This window comes from Mustela erminea, chromosome 4, assembly GCF_009829155.1.
Source record: "Mustela erminea isolate mMusErm1 chromosome 4, mMusErm1.Pri, whole genome shotgun sequence".
NCBI classification, from domain to species: Eukaryota; Metazoa; Chordata; class Mammalia; order Carnivora; family Mustelidae; genus Mustela; species Mustela erminea.
The window spans coordinates 102,436,102-102,454,732 of NC_045617.1; the positions used below are offsets into that span (position 1 = coordinate 102,436,102).

At 37.5% G+C, this 18,631-nt stretch overlaps 1 protein-coding gene across 19 annotated transcripts in view; it reads right to left on the reverse strand.

Moving 5' to 3' along the window:
* Positions 1–18,631, reverse strand: part of DST (dystonin) — a 475,119-nt gene that overhangs the window by 47,707 nt on the left and 408,781 nt on the right. For all 19 annotated transcript variants that reach the window (XM_032340325.1, XM_032340326.1, XM_032340306.1 and 16 more), the window contains 6 exons: positions 9,729–9,848; positions 9,439–9,546; positions 7,415–7,633; positions 3,700–3,903; positions 2,340–2,571; positions 1,240–1,466 (listed from right to left, as the gene is read on the reverse strand). In XM_032340325.1, the coding sequence (XP_032196216.1) occupies positions 1,240–1,466; positions 2,340–2,571; positions 3,700–3,903; positions 7,415–7,633; positions 9,439–9,546; positions 9,729–9,848 (1,110 nt within the window). The remainder of the gene's footprint in view (positions 1–1,239; positions 1,467–2,339; positions 2,572–3,699; positions 3,904–7,414; positions 7,634–9,438; positions 9,547–9,728; positions 9,849–18,631) is intronic.

Sequence of the window (18,631 nt, forward strand, 5' to 3'; positions counted from 1 at the left end):
AGTGTCCTTTGTAACAGACATCAAATGTTTGTTATGAAAACAACATTTAAAGAATTACTTCTATGTAACAAATACCACAAACCAGCTCCTTTAAATATTAACAACAATGAAAAGTGTAGAAACATATTTTGTTTTCCAAACAGAGCAGTTTGGCAGTATTCATTTAACTTGGAGTTAAGTGATCAAAAAAAAGAAAAATCTAAAAAAACCCTACCTCCTCCCCACACAGCAAAACCAAGCTTACAGATACAGAGAACAGATTGGTGGTTGCTGGAGTCAGGGGACAGGAGAAGGAGAAATTGGCAAAAGGGGTCAAAATGTACAAATTTCCAGTTTTTGAGAAAGAAGTCATGGAAATACAATGGTGACTGTTGTTAATACTACTGTGCCATATACGTGAAAGTTGCGAAGAGTAAATCATAAAGAATAAAATCAAATCACAGAACAAAATAAATGTAAGTAAAGTATGAGTTTGAAAACTTCATACAAATTAACGTACTCCTTAGTAGATTTAGGATAATCTAGCTCTGGATTAAATTTTACGTCATTTCCCTAGGATTTGTAAGCTACAAAAAAAAAAAAAAAAAAAAAAAAGGAGGAAAATGCAGTGTTTTACTTTTGCCTTCATTTTCTTGGTTAAATATATTTATTTGTTTGAGAAACACTTAAGGAGCATAAACAGGCCCTAAACTGGGCATTGGTTGTACAAATGGATAGGGCCATTCCACTCAAGGAAACGAATATGCAAAGGTACAGAGACCAGAAGGTGCACACCCCAGTGCTGGGGGAGCCCCTTTCTAATGAAGGAGCAGCAGGACAAAACGGCTTTGCGAGGATGCGAGAGGCCATTCCACAGTTGCAGGAGGCCGCGGAGGCCTCTGAGGGTTGTGAAGCAGCAATCGGTGAGAGTGGATCTGGAGAGAAGACTGAAGGCACGTCTGCAGGCCTGGCAAGGAAAGAGCTCCGCAGGTAGGGCGACCACTCTGGAGGACTTCAGGAGCCAAAGATGGAGCTAACAAGGCCCTGAAATAAGGCAGTGGCAGTGGGGTTGAAGAGAAACTTAAAAAATATATAAAAGTGAAATCTGTGGGTATAACCTATATCCTACTACGTCACCAAGCACTCCACTTTCAGAATGAAATATAAATTTGAATAGAGCAATTCTGAATATTTATCAGAGGAATCCAGGTTTCATTACGCCATAACTTATTTTATTTTTAAAGGAGGTCTTCTGCTTACCTCTGCTGCCTCTTGTTGCTGTTTAACTACTGAGGGATCAATTCCAGGATCCTCTAGATCCCGGATGAAATCTTGTGTATCTTTAGTGGTTACTACCAATGACATGTGATCACACCAGAATTTTTCTGCTAATTCCATTACATCCAGTAGTTTGGCCTCCCTTTCTTCCACCAGTGTGTGTATGTTCTCCCAAATGAAAACCATTTGGTCAAGCTTATCCTGAACAGCTATAACAAAACATAGTATCAAAAAGGCAATATGTTAGTGCCATATAAGCAACAAAGTCGAATGCTTTAGTTCACATGGCAACAGTGATTCAATCTCCTAAGTATCCAAAACTGGATCCAATTTTGGTTGACCCCAGTCTATTGGGTAATGCTAGGCCCAACACAACATATTCCAGACAAATGCAAGACCTCAGGGTATCCTACCCCTCTCGAACCAAGGCTCTTTTTGACAAAAGCAGATGCTCAAAGTCAAGTGAGCTCAGAGTAGACCAAAGTTTACCAAGTTTCAAGTTCACCAAGGCTGACCTTAATTCCAAAGAAAATGACATAACCATCTAAGCTCTCCAAATCAGGAATAACAATGTCTGTTCAATTCTAGGAATATAACAGTGTAGGATATGTATTTTGGGCTTGTTTCTAGAGTACTCTTATCATAAACTTCCACTAATCTATGTGTACGCCTTTCCTTCGACCCACCCAGCTCCTATCTTTAAGATGGATGGCTAAGTTCGTGGTTGCCATTTCTGCGGCTATGGGACTACCCATTCTGGGGTACCCATTCTGTAAAGTAGAGTGTGATTAGTAATGAGGGGGAAAAAAACCCTAGATTTGGTGTTATTAGCACCATCCTTTAAACATCTGGTTTAAAAGTCCCAGAGAACACATGGCTTTTGCATAATGGCACGTTGTATCTGTAACTGATTCCACAAACATAGGAAAACACAAATGAGGGATTTATGTACACAGCCCTTCAACCCCACGGGTAATACCTTTTCTAAAATTATTATGCAATTTACTGTCAGTAAACAGCATGAACATTTAGATTTATTTTAAAAGTAAAGCTCAATTGTTTCCTTATTCTGAAATTATTACCTCTGGCAGATATGTCTTTATCAGTGCCCTCAGATCTTGCGATCATTTCTTCTCCCCGCTTTTTAAGAGTTTCATACAATGGCTGTAGCTTCTCCATGTCCACTGACACATTCTTATTCTCACTGATCTGCTCCTTAATCTTCTCCACCTCAGCTGAGATTGAAGGTGGCTGCCTCAAACGCTCCACGATGCGTTCCAGGCTCTCAAGGATCTGGTCTATCTTGTCATGGAACTAGAAGTAAATCAAAGGGATCACTTATAGGGAAAAGACTTGTGATATCAAAAATGAAATTTAAATGGAAAAAACCCCATCTACTTAATGTCTCAATCAAGAATTAGATCTTTGATTATCTGTTAACACACCTACCCAGTTGAGTGTATTTGTTACCAAACAGGATGGGTTAATGTATAATTGGACAACCTGGTCTTACCCATCACTTCATTTTATCATATTTAAATGAATTTTAAAAATTAAGTCCAATAAACTGTGTGTTTTTCTATCAAGACTGTTTTATTTTTTACTCATTACTTTGATACCCTAAAACGTTAAATTATTAAGTATAAGATTCATGAACATTTTTGATGAGAATAAAGGTATTTCTTAAGATATAAATTTCCTGTATTGAAAAACGTTAAAAAATGAAACAGAAACAAAAGGCTCCCTGATACTGTAACAGAAGTTTGAACTTCATTCATGTTCAAACACATGATCAAATTCATGAAAGCATTTTAAAGATCTGTCTGCAAAGGTACCACAGACAATAAAGCAAAGTTAAAAAACTCACTCAAGTTCTACACTACCTTCAATATTAAAGGAATCATCACTCAGGATTCCATAAAACAGACCACTCTAATGTTATTGCATCTAACAATTAAAGTCCAACTCTGAAAATGGAAAATCTGTTGGTAATTTCAAATTCAACTTCTCGAAAAAAAGTATTTTCAAAAGGGAAAAATACCAGTTTCCAACTTCATATTTTTTTCCTTCTTACTCAGTACTCACAGTCTTTCTTCTTATTGCCTTCTTGGGAGTGTCTCGTTAATAATGATAATAACATTTTCTTTTAGCTCTCCCAGAGGCATTTACTGTGGATGGACACTTCTTTAAATATCTGGGCAGTGACGACAACCATATGTTTCTTGAGTCACTGAGAATTATTTTGCATTGTATCTACAGCAGGCAAAGAAATATAAGGACTGGACCAACCAAATACCACCTTTAAGGAGCCAAAACATCCATACTCAGATTTAATGTAGTGAAATAATTTTGTTTGAACTTTAATCAGAAGATCCAAGAAAATGTGTTTCCATGCTCTTCTGTTTGGAAGAACTCAATCACCTTTCTGGTGTAAATGATTACCTGAGTAGACTGAGAAATAGCTTCATCCAACGCCACGGCCCGCTTTTTGACATCCTCTTTAATTTGACTGTAAAGGGTGTCGGCTGCCACGTACTTCTCTTGGATAGAAAAGCCTTCGCCTGGGCTCAATTCCAGTAACTGTGGCCCAGTTTTGTTCATCTTATCTATATGAGGCTTGTGTTCGGCTATCAACTCTCGCAGTTGCTATAACAAACCAAACAGCTTCTCAGTATCTCAGGGTCACGCCTCCATATTACAGCTGTCTACATGCCCAATGCATCCAGCTGGCAAGAAACACCAAACACCCTCCCCATCACAAGGCATTTAACACAGGATGCCTCATACTGCTCTTGGCCAGCAAGAGATGCCCTGACAGAAAGAATAAACAACAGTCTGGTCATGTCAAAGTCTCTTTAAGGATAACATACAAAAATGCTGGTTGACTGAAATAATCGCAGTTCATTTTGCCTTTCCCATGAAGAGCAGTACACTTGGACAGGGGTCATATTACATAAAAGAATTATGAAATCACTATTTCCCCAACCTATAACAACCAAGCCATAATTCTTGGTAGTCCCTTTCTATACACTCAGGATAAATGCAAAAATTTAAAGTGGAGGAAGGAAGAAAGAGAAGGAAGGAAAAGGAAAGAAGTTCATCTGAGGGTAGACATAATGCAGGGAGAAAAAACTATACATAAAGGTAAGTTAAGGGGATATTAGGCCACAAGGCATTGTAATTATATATAGTTAAGCTAATACAAGATGTACACGTATGCATTACTTTATATATACCTAAGTATAAATCTATTCTATTATGTCATATATGTCACATATATGATATGTATGATATATACATACGAATGAATCTATCTGTATTTATTTTAAAATGCTAAAGGCTACAGGGTAATCAATCTATTAGATACACAGCTATATAATGAGCATTATTTGTAAAGCGCATTTAAAGAAAAATATATGACACGTTTTGCATGAGGGCATCTAATTAAGAGATATAATGATATTTACACCAGTGAGTGTGTGTAATCCAGGTGGAGCCCCCATTCCTTATAGGGAGACAAATAAATCTGGAATAAATATACTCCACAGAACTTGGGGCCTCCACTGAGTAGTTTCTCTTGGGCCAAATCCAAAGCCACATCCATCTTTGCTTCCAGGTTTCCCTGTGGCACTGAGGAACCTTCCATTTGTACCGTGTTAGTGATTAGGTTTCATAAGCAGAAATTCCTTACCCTCACCAAAAGGTGTATCTCCTTCTATTTTGCTACTCAGGCCCCACCATAAATTTCTCTGAGAGAAATTATATTCAGGAGAGATAGCCTAGAAAAAAGCTACCAATCTTCTCCCGCAAATAGTTTCATTTCTAAAATTCATCAAAAAGAATCAACAAGATGGCCACATAACTCTAGATTTTTATTTAAAGTGCTCACTAAAATCAGTCATATAAATTATTTTGAAAATCCCTATGGAAATTGGTACATTACATCATCAACAATCCCCAAACTATTTTTGAAGTTTTTCTGAAGGCCGTCTCAAAACTCTTGAAAAAGAGCTAAATAAACATAAATTCAATTAAAAAAAAAGAACAGGGGTGGTCCAAATCTAACCTGCTGCCCATGAGAATGTGGGAGGGTCATGTCTATGATCTAGCTCCTGAGGGGTCCAGGCTGAGATGTTCTTATTTTTGTTTTCTGTTATTAGACCACCTAGTAATGCTGCCTTAAAGAATGGAGGTGGTAAGGGTAGTATCAGCTAATAGACAGTCCCACAAAAAAGGAATGTGTATACATGTTCTGGTTTCACTACTCAGCAAGGCATCGTTGGAAAACCAGCTTACACTTGGAGTTATCAAGAGACTCTCAGGTAAAATGAGAGATCCCTGCTCATTTTAGATCTTTAATGAGAGATTTCCTGAGTTTCCCAGCATCTAGGGAGGTCTCATTTGTGCAGCACCACCAAAGGACACCTTAGTTTGGGACTTACTGAGATGACCCATTTTTAGGCCATTCCTCTTCTAGATGTGTAGTAGTACTAGATGTCTACCTGGGTGTACGCGTGAAGAAAGAGCCCAGTAGGAGATGTCTTTTGCCTCAGATGTAACAAAATGATTCTTGGCAACATCATTCCATAACAGTCCAGTCACGTTCACGTTATATGTACTCAGGGTGACCTCAACACACCTACCATAGAGTAATTGGCTCTTGGAGCCATTTTTTATTCCTGATTAGAATGAAGCTCAAGATGAGGCTGGGGAGCTACAGAAGAAATGCTGTTCTAGAAGGCTGTAAATATTATGAATAATTTTGTTGAATAATTTGAAGACTTGGCTACAAAGTTTTATAGTTCCTTTATATAAGAAACTGTAAATTTGACAGCTGAAAGGTTATGCTAAAAAGAGAAAGTAAATTCAATTTTGAAATTTAATAATAATTCAGTAATAACCTTTCCATTATCTGATATTATGGAGAAGCATAGCTACTCAAATCCCCCTTCAGAATAGAAGGAATCTGCAGAACATTTTATATTAGAAGTTATTCAGTGGATAGGCATCAGGATTTCTGCCACAAATAAACCTTTATATCAAAATTAAATTCAATTCTTCATAATTTTTAAGTCTTTCTCCTGCTGATGTAGATAGAACTCAGTAAAATTTCCATTTTACATTAAAGTATTGACTAAAGCTCTTGTAAACAAATAGAGATATTCTTCAATGGCAGTAGATTAAAAAAGTCAATAAACAAAATTAATAAGAAGCGTGGCATGTCCTTCAAACAATGATGTAATATACCAAGTTAAACTTTGCGCACATGCATGCGCACACACACACACGAACAGTCTCAGAGTACAATTTGTATAGATCTGGGAGAGAGCAACTAGGTTCCTAAGTCCATAAACAGCAAGAACTCCAGATTTTTTCTGATAGTCTTGAGCCCTCTCTTAAACCCTTCCCAAATTTCAAGCGATGTTAATATTAAAGTAACTGCTGAAATGAGGGCTTCGTAATGCCATTTTATTTATGTTTAAAACATGAGGCATTTATAGATGTAAATACACTCTCTAGTTTACTCATATATACTTATAGGAGCAAAAACCATCAAAACAGTAAGAAAAAAGGGGAAACAACTTGTCTTCATACTTCAGCATTTTTCCTTTTCATTGAGCTAGCTTTTACATTATTTGTGCTTTGACATATTGTTACATTGTTCATCTCCTCCGAGCTCAGTGGTCTAGTCTGTATGATGCTGCTTTGATATATTCCTACTCTTTGCTTATATTCTAGATGGCTCCAACCAATACATATGAAGTATAAAACTAAGTCAACATATGTAAATTAAAAACAATTCAACACGCATAAATGGGAAGTACTTCAAAAGCATATTTCTCTAACATTTTAACATGGGAAATTAGTTTGTACCAGAATAGTTTATACTTCATACCACTCACTCTAGGAAAGCTGTGATACAATTAATGGCATACACAATGAGTCTCCTCACTGTAACCCTGGAAAACAATAGGTAAGCAACTCTGAGGAAAACAACTGTGCAGACCAGAATAGGATATTGCTAAAATCTCCACTGAACTGCATTAAAAAGGACCATGACAGTTCTCCCTTTGGCAGCACATGTACTGAAAAACACCATCACAGTCACAATTCTCTTCTAATGGGGATTACAACAACCTTCTAATATTAAGCTTACCCGATGCTCTTCCTGCTGTTGTCTTAGAGTCTCATATTCAAGGGCTGGGGCAGGAAGTTGAGAGATGATTCTTTGTGTTTCTGTCAGCCATGGCCAAAGCTCTTCATAGGTTTCCCAAAACTGGTTAACCAGGGACTGTGCCCTTTCTAGCTGTAGATACCTCTCTGAGTTCACCTGGCAGATGGCATCATAGTTCTTCAACACTTTGTCCAGTTTTTTCTAGAAAATAAGAGAGTGAAACGTGTTCAGCTGGCCAAGCAGGCAAAGACCTCAGGAACTCCAGAATGCTTTTTCTAGCACTAAATGCCTAGTGCAAAGCAGGTACTCAATAAATGTATGTTTAGTGAATAAATCATTAAAGCCTATTTAGATTGTAACCAGTTCTGTGTATAAGATTTCATTTTAATTAGAATTAAAAAGACCCTTCAAGGGGCACCTGGCTGGCTTAGTCAGTAAAGCATGTGACTCTTGATCTCAGGTTTGTAAGTCTGAGCCCCATCTTGAGTGTAGAGATAACTTAAAAATAAAACCTTAAAAAAAAAAAAAAAAAAAAAGATCCTTCAGGTTCATCCATATTGTTGCACATGGCAGGATTTCCTTCCTTTTTAAGGTTAATAATATTCTACTAAATGCTAATGTTGTGTTCTTGCCTCAATTTTAAAAAATTTACCCTTATATATGTAAAAAATAGCAAAAACGTGGAAAACATCTTAAAATACAACAATTAGAGATTAAGCTAATAAATTATGGTCTCTTCACACAATGGATTTTTACGTCAACATCAAAAATCATGGGATTCAATGACAGAGAACCACCCCCACCTCCAAATACTAGGTGACAAAACTCAAGATATAAACAAATAAATAGCCTCAAGTTTATGAATAAGACACTGAGCTTCCCAAACATAATTAACAAAATTCTTCAACTATCCATCTAGGTCTTATTGGTCCTTTAAGGTTGGAAAACAGGTCTCATATGCGTCTAGCAACATTAACATTACTTTGTAGCCAAAAATAAGGACTATCTTTCACAAATGAAATTTTAAGAGGAACTACTAGTCAACAAAATTAATTACATATATTAGACTCAGAGTAGAACATTATATTATACACTATGTTTTGTGGGCTGGTCACAGTGAATAGACTATGGCATAAATTCACATCATAAACCAAGAGCAAAAGATAGAGCACAATAGTAATCTAATAAACTCCAGAATGACACAGAAATTATTTCATCATGACCGGCATTTTTCATGTCAAGATCTTTGTAAAAATAATAAAGGAAATGTTAAATTACAAATAAGCAAATTTCCAGAAGAAACAGAAGAAGATGTACCAGTATACAGTTACATTCTATTCCTTTGTCTATGCTATACCTTAAAAGCAACACCTACTCTGAAATGTGATCTTAGGAACAGACTTTTATGTAATTTTTTTTACTGTGGGATGTTTTCCTACCAGATGCATTCATACACATTAATTTCTTTAGTCTGCTCAGATGTCTGAATTTGAATGGAACTAAACATTTTTACTTGTGGCTGATTTTTCATCAATTTAAAAGATTATTAAAAATGCATAAAGTAGATGCTTTCTTAATTATTCAGCTCATTGTTTTTCCTATACAACTTACTGAAATTTTATACAGAATGGATCTCAGCCTTAGAGAAAACGAGGTATTTTGAAGCATATAAACAAGAGTTGACATATCTAGTAACAGTTTATACTGATAGTAATGTAAGTAATACAGCCAACATTAATCAAATGTCTAATGTGTGCCAGTCATTCAAGGACACAAACCTTAATATTACCACCTATTTAAAAAAAATCATCCCCATGGTGATTCCCTTAAGGGATATTCCTTTTACTGTCACTCTATAAGCTTGAAAAATGCCTTATTTAAATCTAATGATTTAGCTGTCTAAATGGCAGCTGTGGATAAAGGAAATGTGCTTCTCTAGGACTGAGAGCTTAACGCAGGCCATTTACTCAAGAGTCTCACCACCAGTCACACAGACAAGATTATACCTTCATTGATTGCTTTTCCTCTTCACTGCAGGTGGCCATGATTTTATGTCCAGATTTAACAAGTTCATCAATAATATCCTTGTGTCGCAAAATCTCCATGGTGAATGTCTGTGATTTACCAAAATAAAGATTAAGAAGAGAGAGAGTGTATGACTAAAACGAAAACAATCAGGCAAAGTCGTTAAAAATACCAAGTTATGCTAGAGGGGTCTTGCAAAGTAAATCATACAAGCACATTGTCTAGACTTGGGCCACACTAACAAATAATTCTGATATAATTGGAAATTCACCTTTTGAAGCTGCAGCTGAGCAGAGGTCTGCTCTTGCTCAAGCCTGATGTCACCCAGAGACATCAATTTCTTTTCAGTCTCAGCAATCCAGGATAACTCGGCATCAGCTGCCTGGTCAAACTAAACAAAAGATAAATACTTAGGTCAGTAAGTTCCTATAACTGGTGCCAGAAAAATACTTCTCTACATTTCTTTCAAATATCCTAATTCTGACACAAGCGGAAAATTTGAGCTTCTCTCTTCGTGGCATCCTGAAACAGTTTATGAGGATGACTAAAATCCTAAAGAAAGGAGAACTTCCAGCAGAGTAATTAAACACAAGCTCTTCAAAGGCACTGGATGCATAACACAGTGTTAATGATTTTAGGAGTGCTCTCTGTTGCCTTCTGCATCAATCATGGCACCCATCACTTTAATCCACATGACAGGCGGACGGCATCCTGCTCTCCACATACAGGACTCCTAGCAAAACTCATGAAATATTCGCATGTATTTACCATATTATGTGTGCATAAATGTATGTGCAAAGTATGTTCCTTTATGCAGAGTAAACCCCCAAATAGCTCACGTATAATTTTTTTTACATCTCATTTAAGAACAGCAAAAACCACTTCCAAGAGTATTCTTAAATTGTCTAAGAGGTTTCATTTTCCTGATCTTAACAATTCATGGCAAAAATTCATATAGTACAGAAAAATATACAGAAGAAAATTAAAACCTGGAGTTAATACTGTTGGTATTTTAGTGAATTTTATTCCAAAAGTTGAAAAGATTTATGAAAGTCCAGGATAAGACTGTATAAACAGTTTCATATCCTGCTGTTTCATTTATTATGAACACTTGCCATGTCATAGTCTTTTAAATGAATTTTAAGTAATATCATTGTATTCTAGCATACTTGGATATTTTTATCTAGGCTCACTGTATTTTCTGCTATTACATAAACAAATCTGTAATAAATAGAAATCTCTGACAGCATCTCCAATTGGTTCCTTAGGATAGATTTCCTAGAAGTTGAGTACCAAGTCAGACAGCATGAACATTTTTGATACCCTGCATCAGACAGAAGCCAGTGCCTTCCAGGCAAGAAGTTATCATAAATGAGCGAAGTGGGTGAGTGCCCCCACAAGCACCAGTGGGAAATGGTAACTAATGGTAGCCTCAGTTGGAGGATTTCATGGGAAACAGACATCATGAGCTTTCAATTCTCTAATATTTCAAGAGAACCTGGAAATCTAGACGGGAGGTAGGGGATAACTAAGTGAGGAGAGAGAAGGGTAGAGATAAGATACTAGACTGGAAAATAATCCATACTTTTGAAACACTCTGCGACACTGTGCAGACTCCTGGGCAGATGGAGTAGAGGTACTTTTCCCTGTTCCTTGTAAGTATACCTAAAAATCCTGGGCATTAAACACTTGTGTACACTGCATACGAAACATACATGAGAAGACTGAAAAGAAAGAGAAGAGAGCAGAACTGCTGTGGACCTTGGTGCTCAAGGAACAGCACAGTGGTTAGTTCTCTGGGTTTTTTTTCTTGCCTCACGTATCCTGCACTGGATACTGGAGAAAGTGCAACCCAGAAACAATGAGAGGCACAGACAAAAACCCCAAGAAAAGACTGCTCTCTCAGCCAAATGGACCAGGAAAAGGGCACCCCAGCAAGAGAACATTTAAACAATAGCCACTCTGTCTAAACACCACAGAACAGAAGCTGTCCACCCACACTCAAGCCAAGAAAGGCCTAGATTTTCATCCTCACGAGCAACAGGACAAGCTGCGGACACTGCTGGTGATATCAAGAGAGGGCCAAGTAGGGAGCCAGAACTTTAGTTCCCACTGGCCATTGACAAGGTTCCTACCCCCACAGTCCATAGAAAGGATGTCGGGAGCCCCCCACGCAGTAATGAGTTGCCCCTCTCCGTCTCCTCTGGTGTGGTGTTGGGGAAGGCCTAGTGGAGAGTCAGGATGCTCACCACCACTTAGTGGTTAATGTAGTCACCCCCACTGAGGTGTGGGAAAGGCTGCTCAGAGAACTGAAGTACAACTCCCACTCCCGGATAGCAGATATGAGGAACACCCCCATCAGGTATCATGAGGGGCTGAGTGGGGAACGTGGAGTTCTTCCACCTGGTAGCACCCCTGCCTTCTTCTGCCAGAGTGGTGCCAAAGGAAGTCCGTCAAAACAGAAAGTTTAATCAGTCAAAACGGAAAGTTTAATTAAGACCCAAAATCATGACTTCACAGCAAGAACTAAGAAGACCTCCAACGGAACTAAAGAGAGATAATCAATGGAAACCAGTAAAGAGAGGACAGAAATGTTAGCACTGTCTCACAACAATGTGAAAGCAGCCATGATAAAAATGCCTCACTGAGCACTTTCAAACACAGCTGAAATGAATGAAAAATTAGAGAAGACCTTAACAACAAAACAGTCTCAGCAACGAAAAGAGGCTATGTAAAGAACCAAATGGAAATTTTAGAACTTAAATTTATAATAACAAATAAGCTTGGTGGGTGAGATCAATGAAGGGCATGGAGGAAAGAGTCAGTGAAGCAGAAGACAGAACAGAAATTACCCAGTCTGAGTAAGAGAAAATAGACTGGAAAAAAAAAAAATCAACAGAACCTCAGAGACCTGTGGAACTACAATAAAAGATCTAACATTCCTGTCACTGGAGTCTAAGAAGGAGAGGAGAAAGAAGCTGTCCCAAAAAGTACTCAACCATTCTAGAAATGAAGTACAGAAAGTTTGTGGTTGCCAGGAGTAAGGAGAGGTAGAGATGGGAGCCTATAAAAGAGCAGCATGAGGTAGTCCTGTGGTGATGAAATCTTTTGTATCTTGACTGCATCAATGTCAACATCCTGCTTGTGATCCTGTGCTATAATTTTGCAAAATACTACCCTTAAGGAAAATAGGTAAAGGGTACAATGAGATCATCTCTACATTATTTCTTACAATTGCATGTGAATCTATAATTATCTTTTAAAAAGTTAATTAAAAACGACAACAACAATTCTGGGTGGTTAACCTCTCATCTGTGAGTTCTTATTCGCATTTTCTTTTAGATTTATACTACACCAAACAGCCCTTCAGATGGGATGTGCCAGTTTATAATCCCACAAGGAGAGTTTTGCTATACCCTCATCACCATGGGGTATAATTTATTTTTTAATAATATTTGCCAAGCTTATCAGTGGACTTCCCTTCATTATAAGGAAATAACCAGCCAGCCATGAACTGGCACAAACATGAATAGCACTGATTAAGAGTACTATTATGCTTTCAATCTTATAAGAAAAAAATAACAAATTATACAAGTAAAGAATACATAATAGTAATATAAGTTATTATTACAGTTTTTTTTTTTCTATATGCCATGGACCCACTTGTTTTCACCTTTGCGACATGAGTTAAATAAATTTGCAAATAAGTAAATAAATACTGAAGCTATTTGCAGGTCAATTTCTTTTAGTCAACAGTTCAGAATAGAAAAAAAGTTTAGATAACCATTTGAATAATGGGTCCAAGCCAGACATTTAATAGGGGTAAAAATAACAGTCTTACATTTACCTTAAAAACTCAACTGCATAAGAATATGAAAGGGAAAATAGGGCTTAACAGACCTTTCCCGAACAACCTCTACACATGCTACCAGCACAAAATCTGAATATAAACCAACATCTCCCCGCAAAATGATGCAGAATCAGGCTGCTTTAAGACAAATATAGGATCTGGGCAGCAGTCACACTATCATACCTGCTGATCAGAATTCTCCCTCAAGTGTCACACACTAACGTTGGTCCCGACAGAAATTCAGAGTTTTAGCCCTCAGAGTGAGCTCCCTTAAAAGAGCAGTACTTCTGAAACGACTGTGTACATGTGTATATTCCAATAGAATTATTTATTTTTCCTGTATTTCCCATAATACTATACATTCTTTTTTTTAGCAAAGCCACATTTTCCATAAAATTTATTGAAGGGGCTCACGGTTTTGCAGACAGTAGTATTAAGACATGTTTTTTCGTTGATTCATTACTTTTTCTGCTACTGGGACAAATCAGAACAGTGTGGATTCCAGAAAGAATCTTGAAAAATTCTATCTTGAGGTGCTTTGGTGGCTCAGTTGGTTAAGTGTCCGACTCGATTTTGGCTCAGGTCATGATCTCAGGGATGCTGGACATGGAGCCTGCTTAAGACTCTCTCTTTCTCCCTTTGTCTTTGCTCCACCTCTCCCTCTCTAAAAAATTCTATCTTCACCAATAATTTTTACAATGTCACTTAGTTTCAAATGGAACTACTCATTAGTTAGCAATAAAATATCAATGTGAAAAAGAAAAAAACTTGGGGGGTACCTGCCTGGCTCTGTCAGTGGAGCACGTAACTCCTGGTCTCAAGCTTGTGAGTTCAAGCCCCACACTGAGGGTGGAGATTACTTAAAAATAAAATTGTAAAAAAAAAAATAAAAAGAAAGAATACGGGCGCCTGGGTGGCTCAGTCAGTTAGCAGCTGCCTTCGGCTCAGGTCATGATCCCAGGGTCCTGGGATCCAGCCCCGCATTGGGCTCCCTGCTCAGCGGAGAGCCTGCTTCTCCCTCTCCCTCATGTCCCACGAGGGACTACCTGTCCCTTGTGCTCTCTATCTCTCTGTCAAATAAATTAAAAAAAAAAAATCTTAAAAAAAAAAAAGAAGAAGAAAAACGTCCACTAATTTGGAAGCTTCAGATGTAGAAAAAGAAATCCTCATGAAAAACAAGTACAAGGGTCTTCTATGAATGGTTCACAAGCTTTCAAGCCATACACGATGAAACTTCAAAATAAAAGTTTATTATGTGATTCACTTATTAAGAAGAGTACAAAACTGAGCAAAATAGTCCAGGCCTTTGTACCTGAGTGCAAGTGCTGCAAAATAACCTGAATAAAATTTAACAGTAAGGAGTTTTTTCTCTACTGACCCCTAAAAAAATAAAGTGACACACCACCGTACTTGTTTGTAATCAGGCTATTTTTAGCACTTATACGACAGTCCCAAGAAATAAAGTCAGGCTGTTAGTGTCAATATTAGTTTAAATCTATTTTTCTCTCTCTCTCCTTAAAAAAAGGGGGATCCAGTGAAAAACAGTGTGATGATACACTCTAAGTTGCCAAAATGGATAGCAGAAACTCAAACACTGTTTCTTCGACCAAGGCAAATATTTGCTCTGCTAAAAGAAAACAAGACTTCAAGCAGAGATTTCCCTTCTGTCTTTTGACAAATTTTTTCATTAAATTAGCAAATATTTATTGTGCAGCAACAAACAGAACAGCCACAGGGTCTTCACGAAGCAATCTGCAGTAAAGCAAGGCATTTTATTTAGGCCTATGAATCTTTCAAATGACTCTCTGTGTGCTTTTCTAATAGACCATAAAAGCTGTTTATTTTACAATGTGAGCAATATGGAGAGCAAGTTTACTAGACCAAATTTTAATAAATTTGTTCACAGCTTACTCAAATAGCAAAAATTAACTTCAAATACATTGTAGATAATCTTACCATCCATAATTGCATTCTGGGAAATACTTTATTAGGTATTATTAGGGGAGTCTAACCACTGACCTACTCTAACTTCTATTACAGTTGAACTAGTAGTTCAGGAATTTCCAACAAGATAATGAAAAACAATTTTTAAGAGATTTTTGTTCTTTAAGCAATCTCTATATCCATTGTGGGGCTTGAACACACAACCCCAAGATCAAGAGCTATATGTACCCCTCACTGACCCAGTCAGGTGCCCTGATAGTAAGAGATATTTTAATTGGCTATCTTTAAATATTCCTGAAAAACAGTCTAAAACAATAATGGCCAGCATTTTACTGAACACGCTAAGTGCTTTACACTCGATATCATCTTTAATCCTGACACAATGGCATAAGCTGGGCATTACCATTAACCCCATCCACAGTTGAGAAAACTGAGGCAGAGAGAAGTTATCTGACTTTCCAGAGATTACCCAGCTAGTTAATGTTGGATCTGGGACTCAAAGCAAGGTGGCCTGACCCCAGGGACTGTGCTTCTAGTTGCCATGTTATGTATCACTTGTGCTGGTCTACAGTCTGGGCTTCATGAACTCAAAATATTCATGTGATTTCACTGAAAATGGCCCAAATACCCTAAGTCAATAGTACGTTTTAACTTCTTCTTTAAATATTTCTCCAATCTCTGACAAACTTCTTTTGTATTTATCTAGAAAATTTCTCTAAAGTAGGAAGAGGTTTGAGAAAGGTTAAATGATAAGTGAACCTTAACTCCAAGGACATCTTTTACTCCCTTCCCCTGGCTGAGGATCTTATCACTTTCTTTTCGTTCGCATTTCCTTCCATTTTGCTCTGCATTACTCATAACACAGCCCATATTTTCCCATCCCCAACACCTGGAGGGTCAAAACAAATCTCACTTCCGTGGGGGAGGTTTCCTTCTAGTTCTTTAGAAGAAATAAACAGGTGTTATTTTTCTCCAAGGCTGATTCCTAATAAACCAATGACCTGCTTATTTTAACTGCTCCCAAATCACAAACCTACGTGTCTTTAATATAAAGGGGTCATTGCGGCCACTAAAATAAGACAAGCAATCAGAACTGTTGAAGAATACCTGGGATTCCCAGACCGTTGAAACACACCCATTTTAGCAACTTCTGACAACTGTGTATATTGGTAAGAGGCAAAGGACAATGAAATTTAAACAATGACAAGGGTCTGACTTCAGGCTACAAGTCTGTACATCTTTTAAATGAAAGTGCCTTCCCCCTTTACCACCTTGCTCATTTGGTTCAGTTTGCAATTAGAGGAAAAAAGCAACAAAACTATGTTACTATACACAGGTTTAACATGCAAAACCACATACAGGTGCTAACTCAGTTGACCTTATGTATTATGAGAAGGATGCAGATGTTCCGCTTTGTTTATAAAGCTCACCACCACTATTCACTAAGCTGGCTCGTTCTGCTCAGACTTTTCCTAAAAATAATGAATGGGCCTAATTCTTATAAAAAAGAATGCTCTTGGGGTGCCTGGGTGGCTCTGTCAGTTGGGCATCTGACCCTTGGTTTCCCTTCAGGTCGAGATCTCAGGATCTCAGGATCGTGAGATGAGCCCTGCATTGGGCTCCATGCTCAGCAGGGAGTCTGCCTCTCCCTCTGTTCCTCCCTCCCCCACCCATCTGCATACTCTCTCTCTCAAATAAATAAATGAAATTGTAAAAAAACAAAAAAGACTGTTCTCTTCAGAAGGTCAATGCCTGCCAATCTGTAGCGTCAGATGCATACAGTCCTTGCTCCTTAGCCCATAATTGAGGCAGTTTGATTATTTCTCAAATAGCAATAAATACTACCCACATTTACACAGAGTTCTACCATCAGGCTCTAAGATTTCAAAATTCAGTGACAAATGTCTTCAAAACTTACCATGATATAGGAGTAACATTAAAAAAAAAAACCCATATCAAGTCATGCTAATTAGCAGGTATCTGTATGCATCCTTCCCTTTCCTTTTCAAGCTAATTCTTTCCATGTTTTCCTGGACATCTTTCTTATGGGTGTCTGGAAGTCAATATACTCTGTAATAGTGGCCTGACACTTGACAAAGTCCTCATATTTCTGCTGAATTCCAAAAAGCAGGTGATAATATTATAAAGGAGGTAGATCTGTACATAAACAGCTGTAAGGCCTGGCACAGAGTGAAACACCTTAATAAAAATTTGTCTGGAAACAAAACATTCAGTTATTTAAAATCTATTTAATCTAGCTAGCTAATTATAAAGCAAAGCATTAAATATATACATTTAAAAATGAACAAGTCATGTTCAAGACAGATATCCTTACCCCATTAACCTGTGGGTATGGGTATGTTGAAGGTAGGGACATGGAAAGGATTAGCAGTTACTAAAACCAACTGTATGTGACTACGGGTTTGTCCGAAAAAATGGACGGTGGTTAGATCATGGCCAGGGTTTCAGAGGAGGAGAAACACAGAACAGTACATGATTTGTTTATACACCATAAAACAGTACAAAATATGTGGCTAACATCCAAATCTCAAGATGTTTTTGCATCATCTCTTATATTGCATGGATGTATTATCATTGCGTAAACAGAAAACAACTGTACTCTGGTCCTAACTCCAAACATTTATAAATGGGCAAAGTCACGAAAGGACTTCAGTGATTTATTAAGCTCCCTTATAAACTTGAAAATTATAAGTTTAGAAACCATTCTTTTGGGTACAAAACTAAACCTTTGCCAAACCAGAAAAACAGGTACCAAATTCATTTTTAAATTCTCCTAGAGAATGGTAATTTCATATCCTGTCAGCACTGGCTCATGGTCCTTGGAGATGCTCTCATTGCATACTTCCCTTTTGCTGTGATAATGGCACCTTTCTTCAGATTATTGGAGAAGGTTAGAAAAAAATTACACCACCCCTCAGGATTTCTCCTCTCTACATAATTTGTTAGGAGGCACCACAGTGAGTAGAATGAGATCTGGATTAAATCTGGGTCCAACTCCAGCATGTACCAGCTTTTGGGATCACAGACAAGTGCTTTCACCACACATGTTCTTCCCACTCAAAAAGCGTGTCTCTTCAGCATAGCGGGAAGATTTCATTTTTTTTTTTTTTTGATGTCTTAAGTACATTTTACAGATTTTCTTTACTGCTGGAGGTATTCCACTGGACAGACATGCAGGCATTTCAAAGGAATGCACATGTGAATACAGAATAAATACGTGCGAACAATGAGAAAACAGCATTAACTTTAGCTGTGTGACCTACCTTACTACTACACACATTCTCTCCCTCTCTCGGAAGGAAGACTAGAAAACTAGTGATCATATTATTTACACACATTCTTCCTTCCAAGAGTTTTCT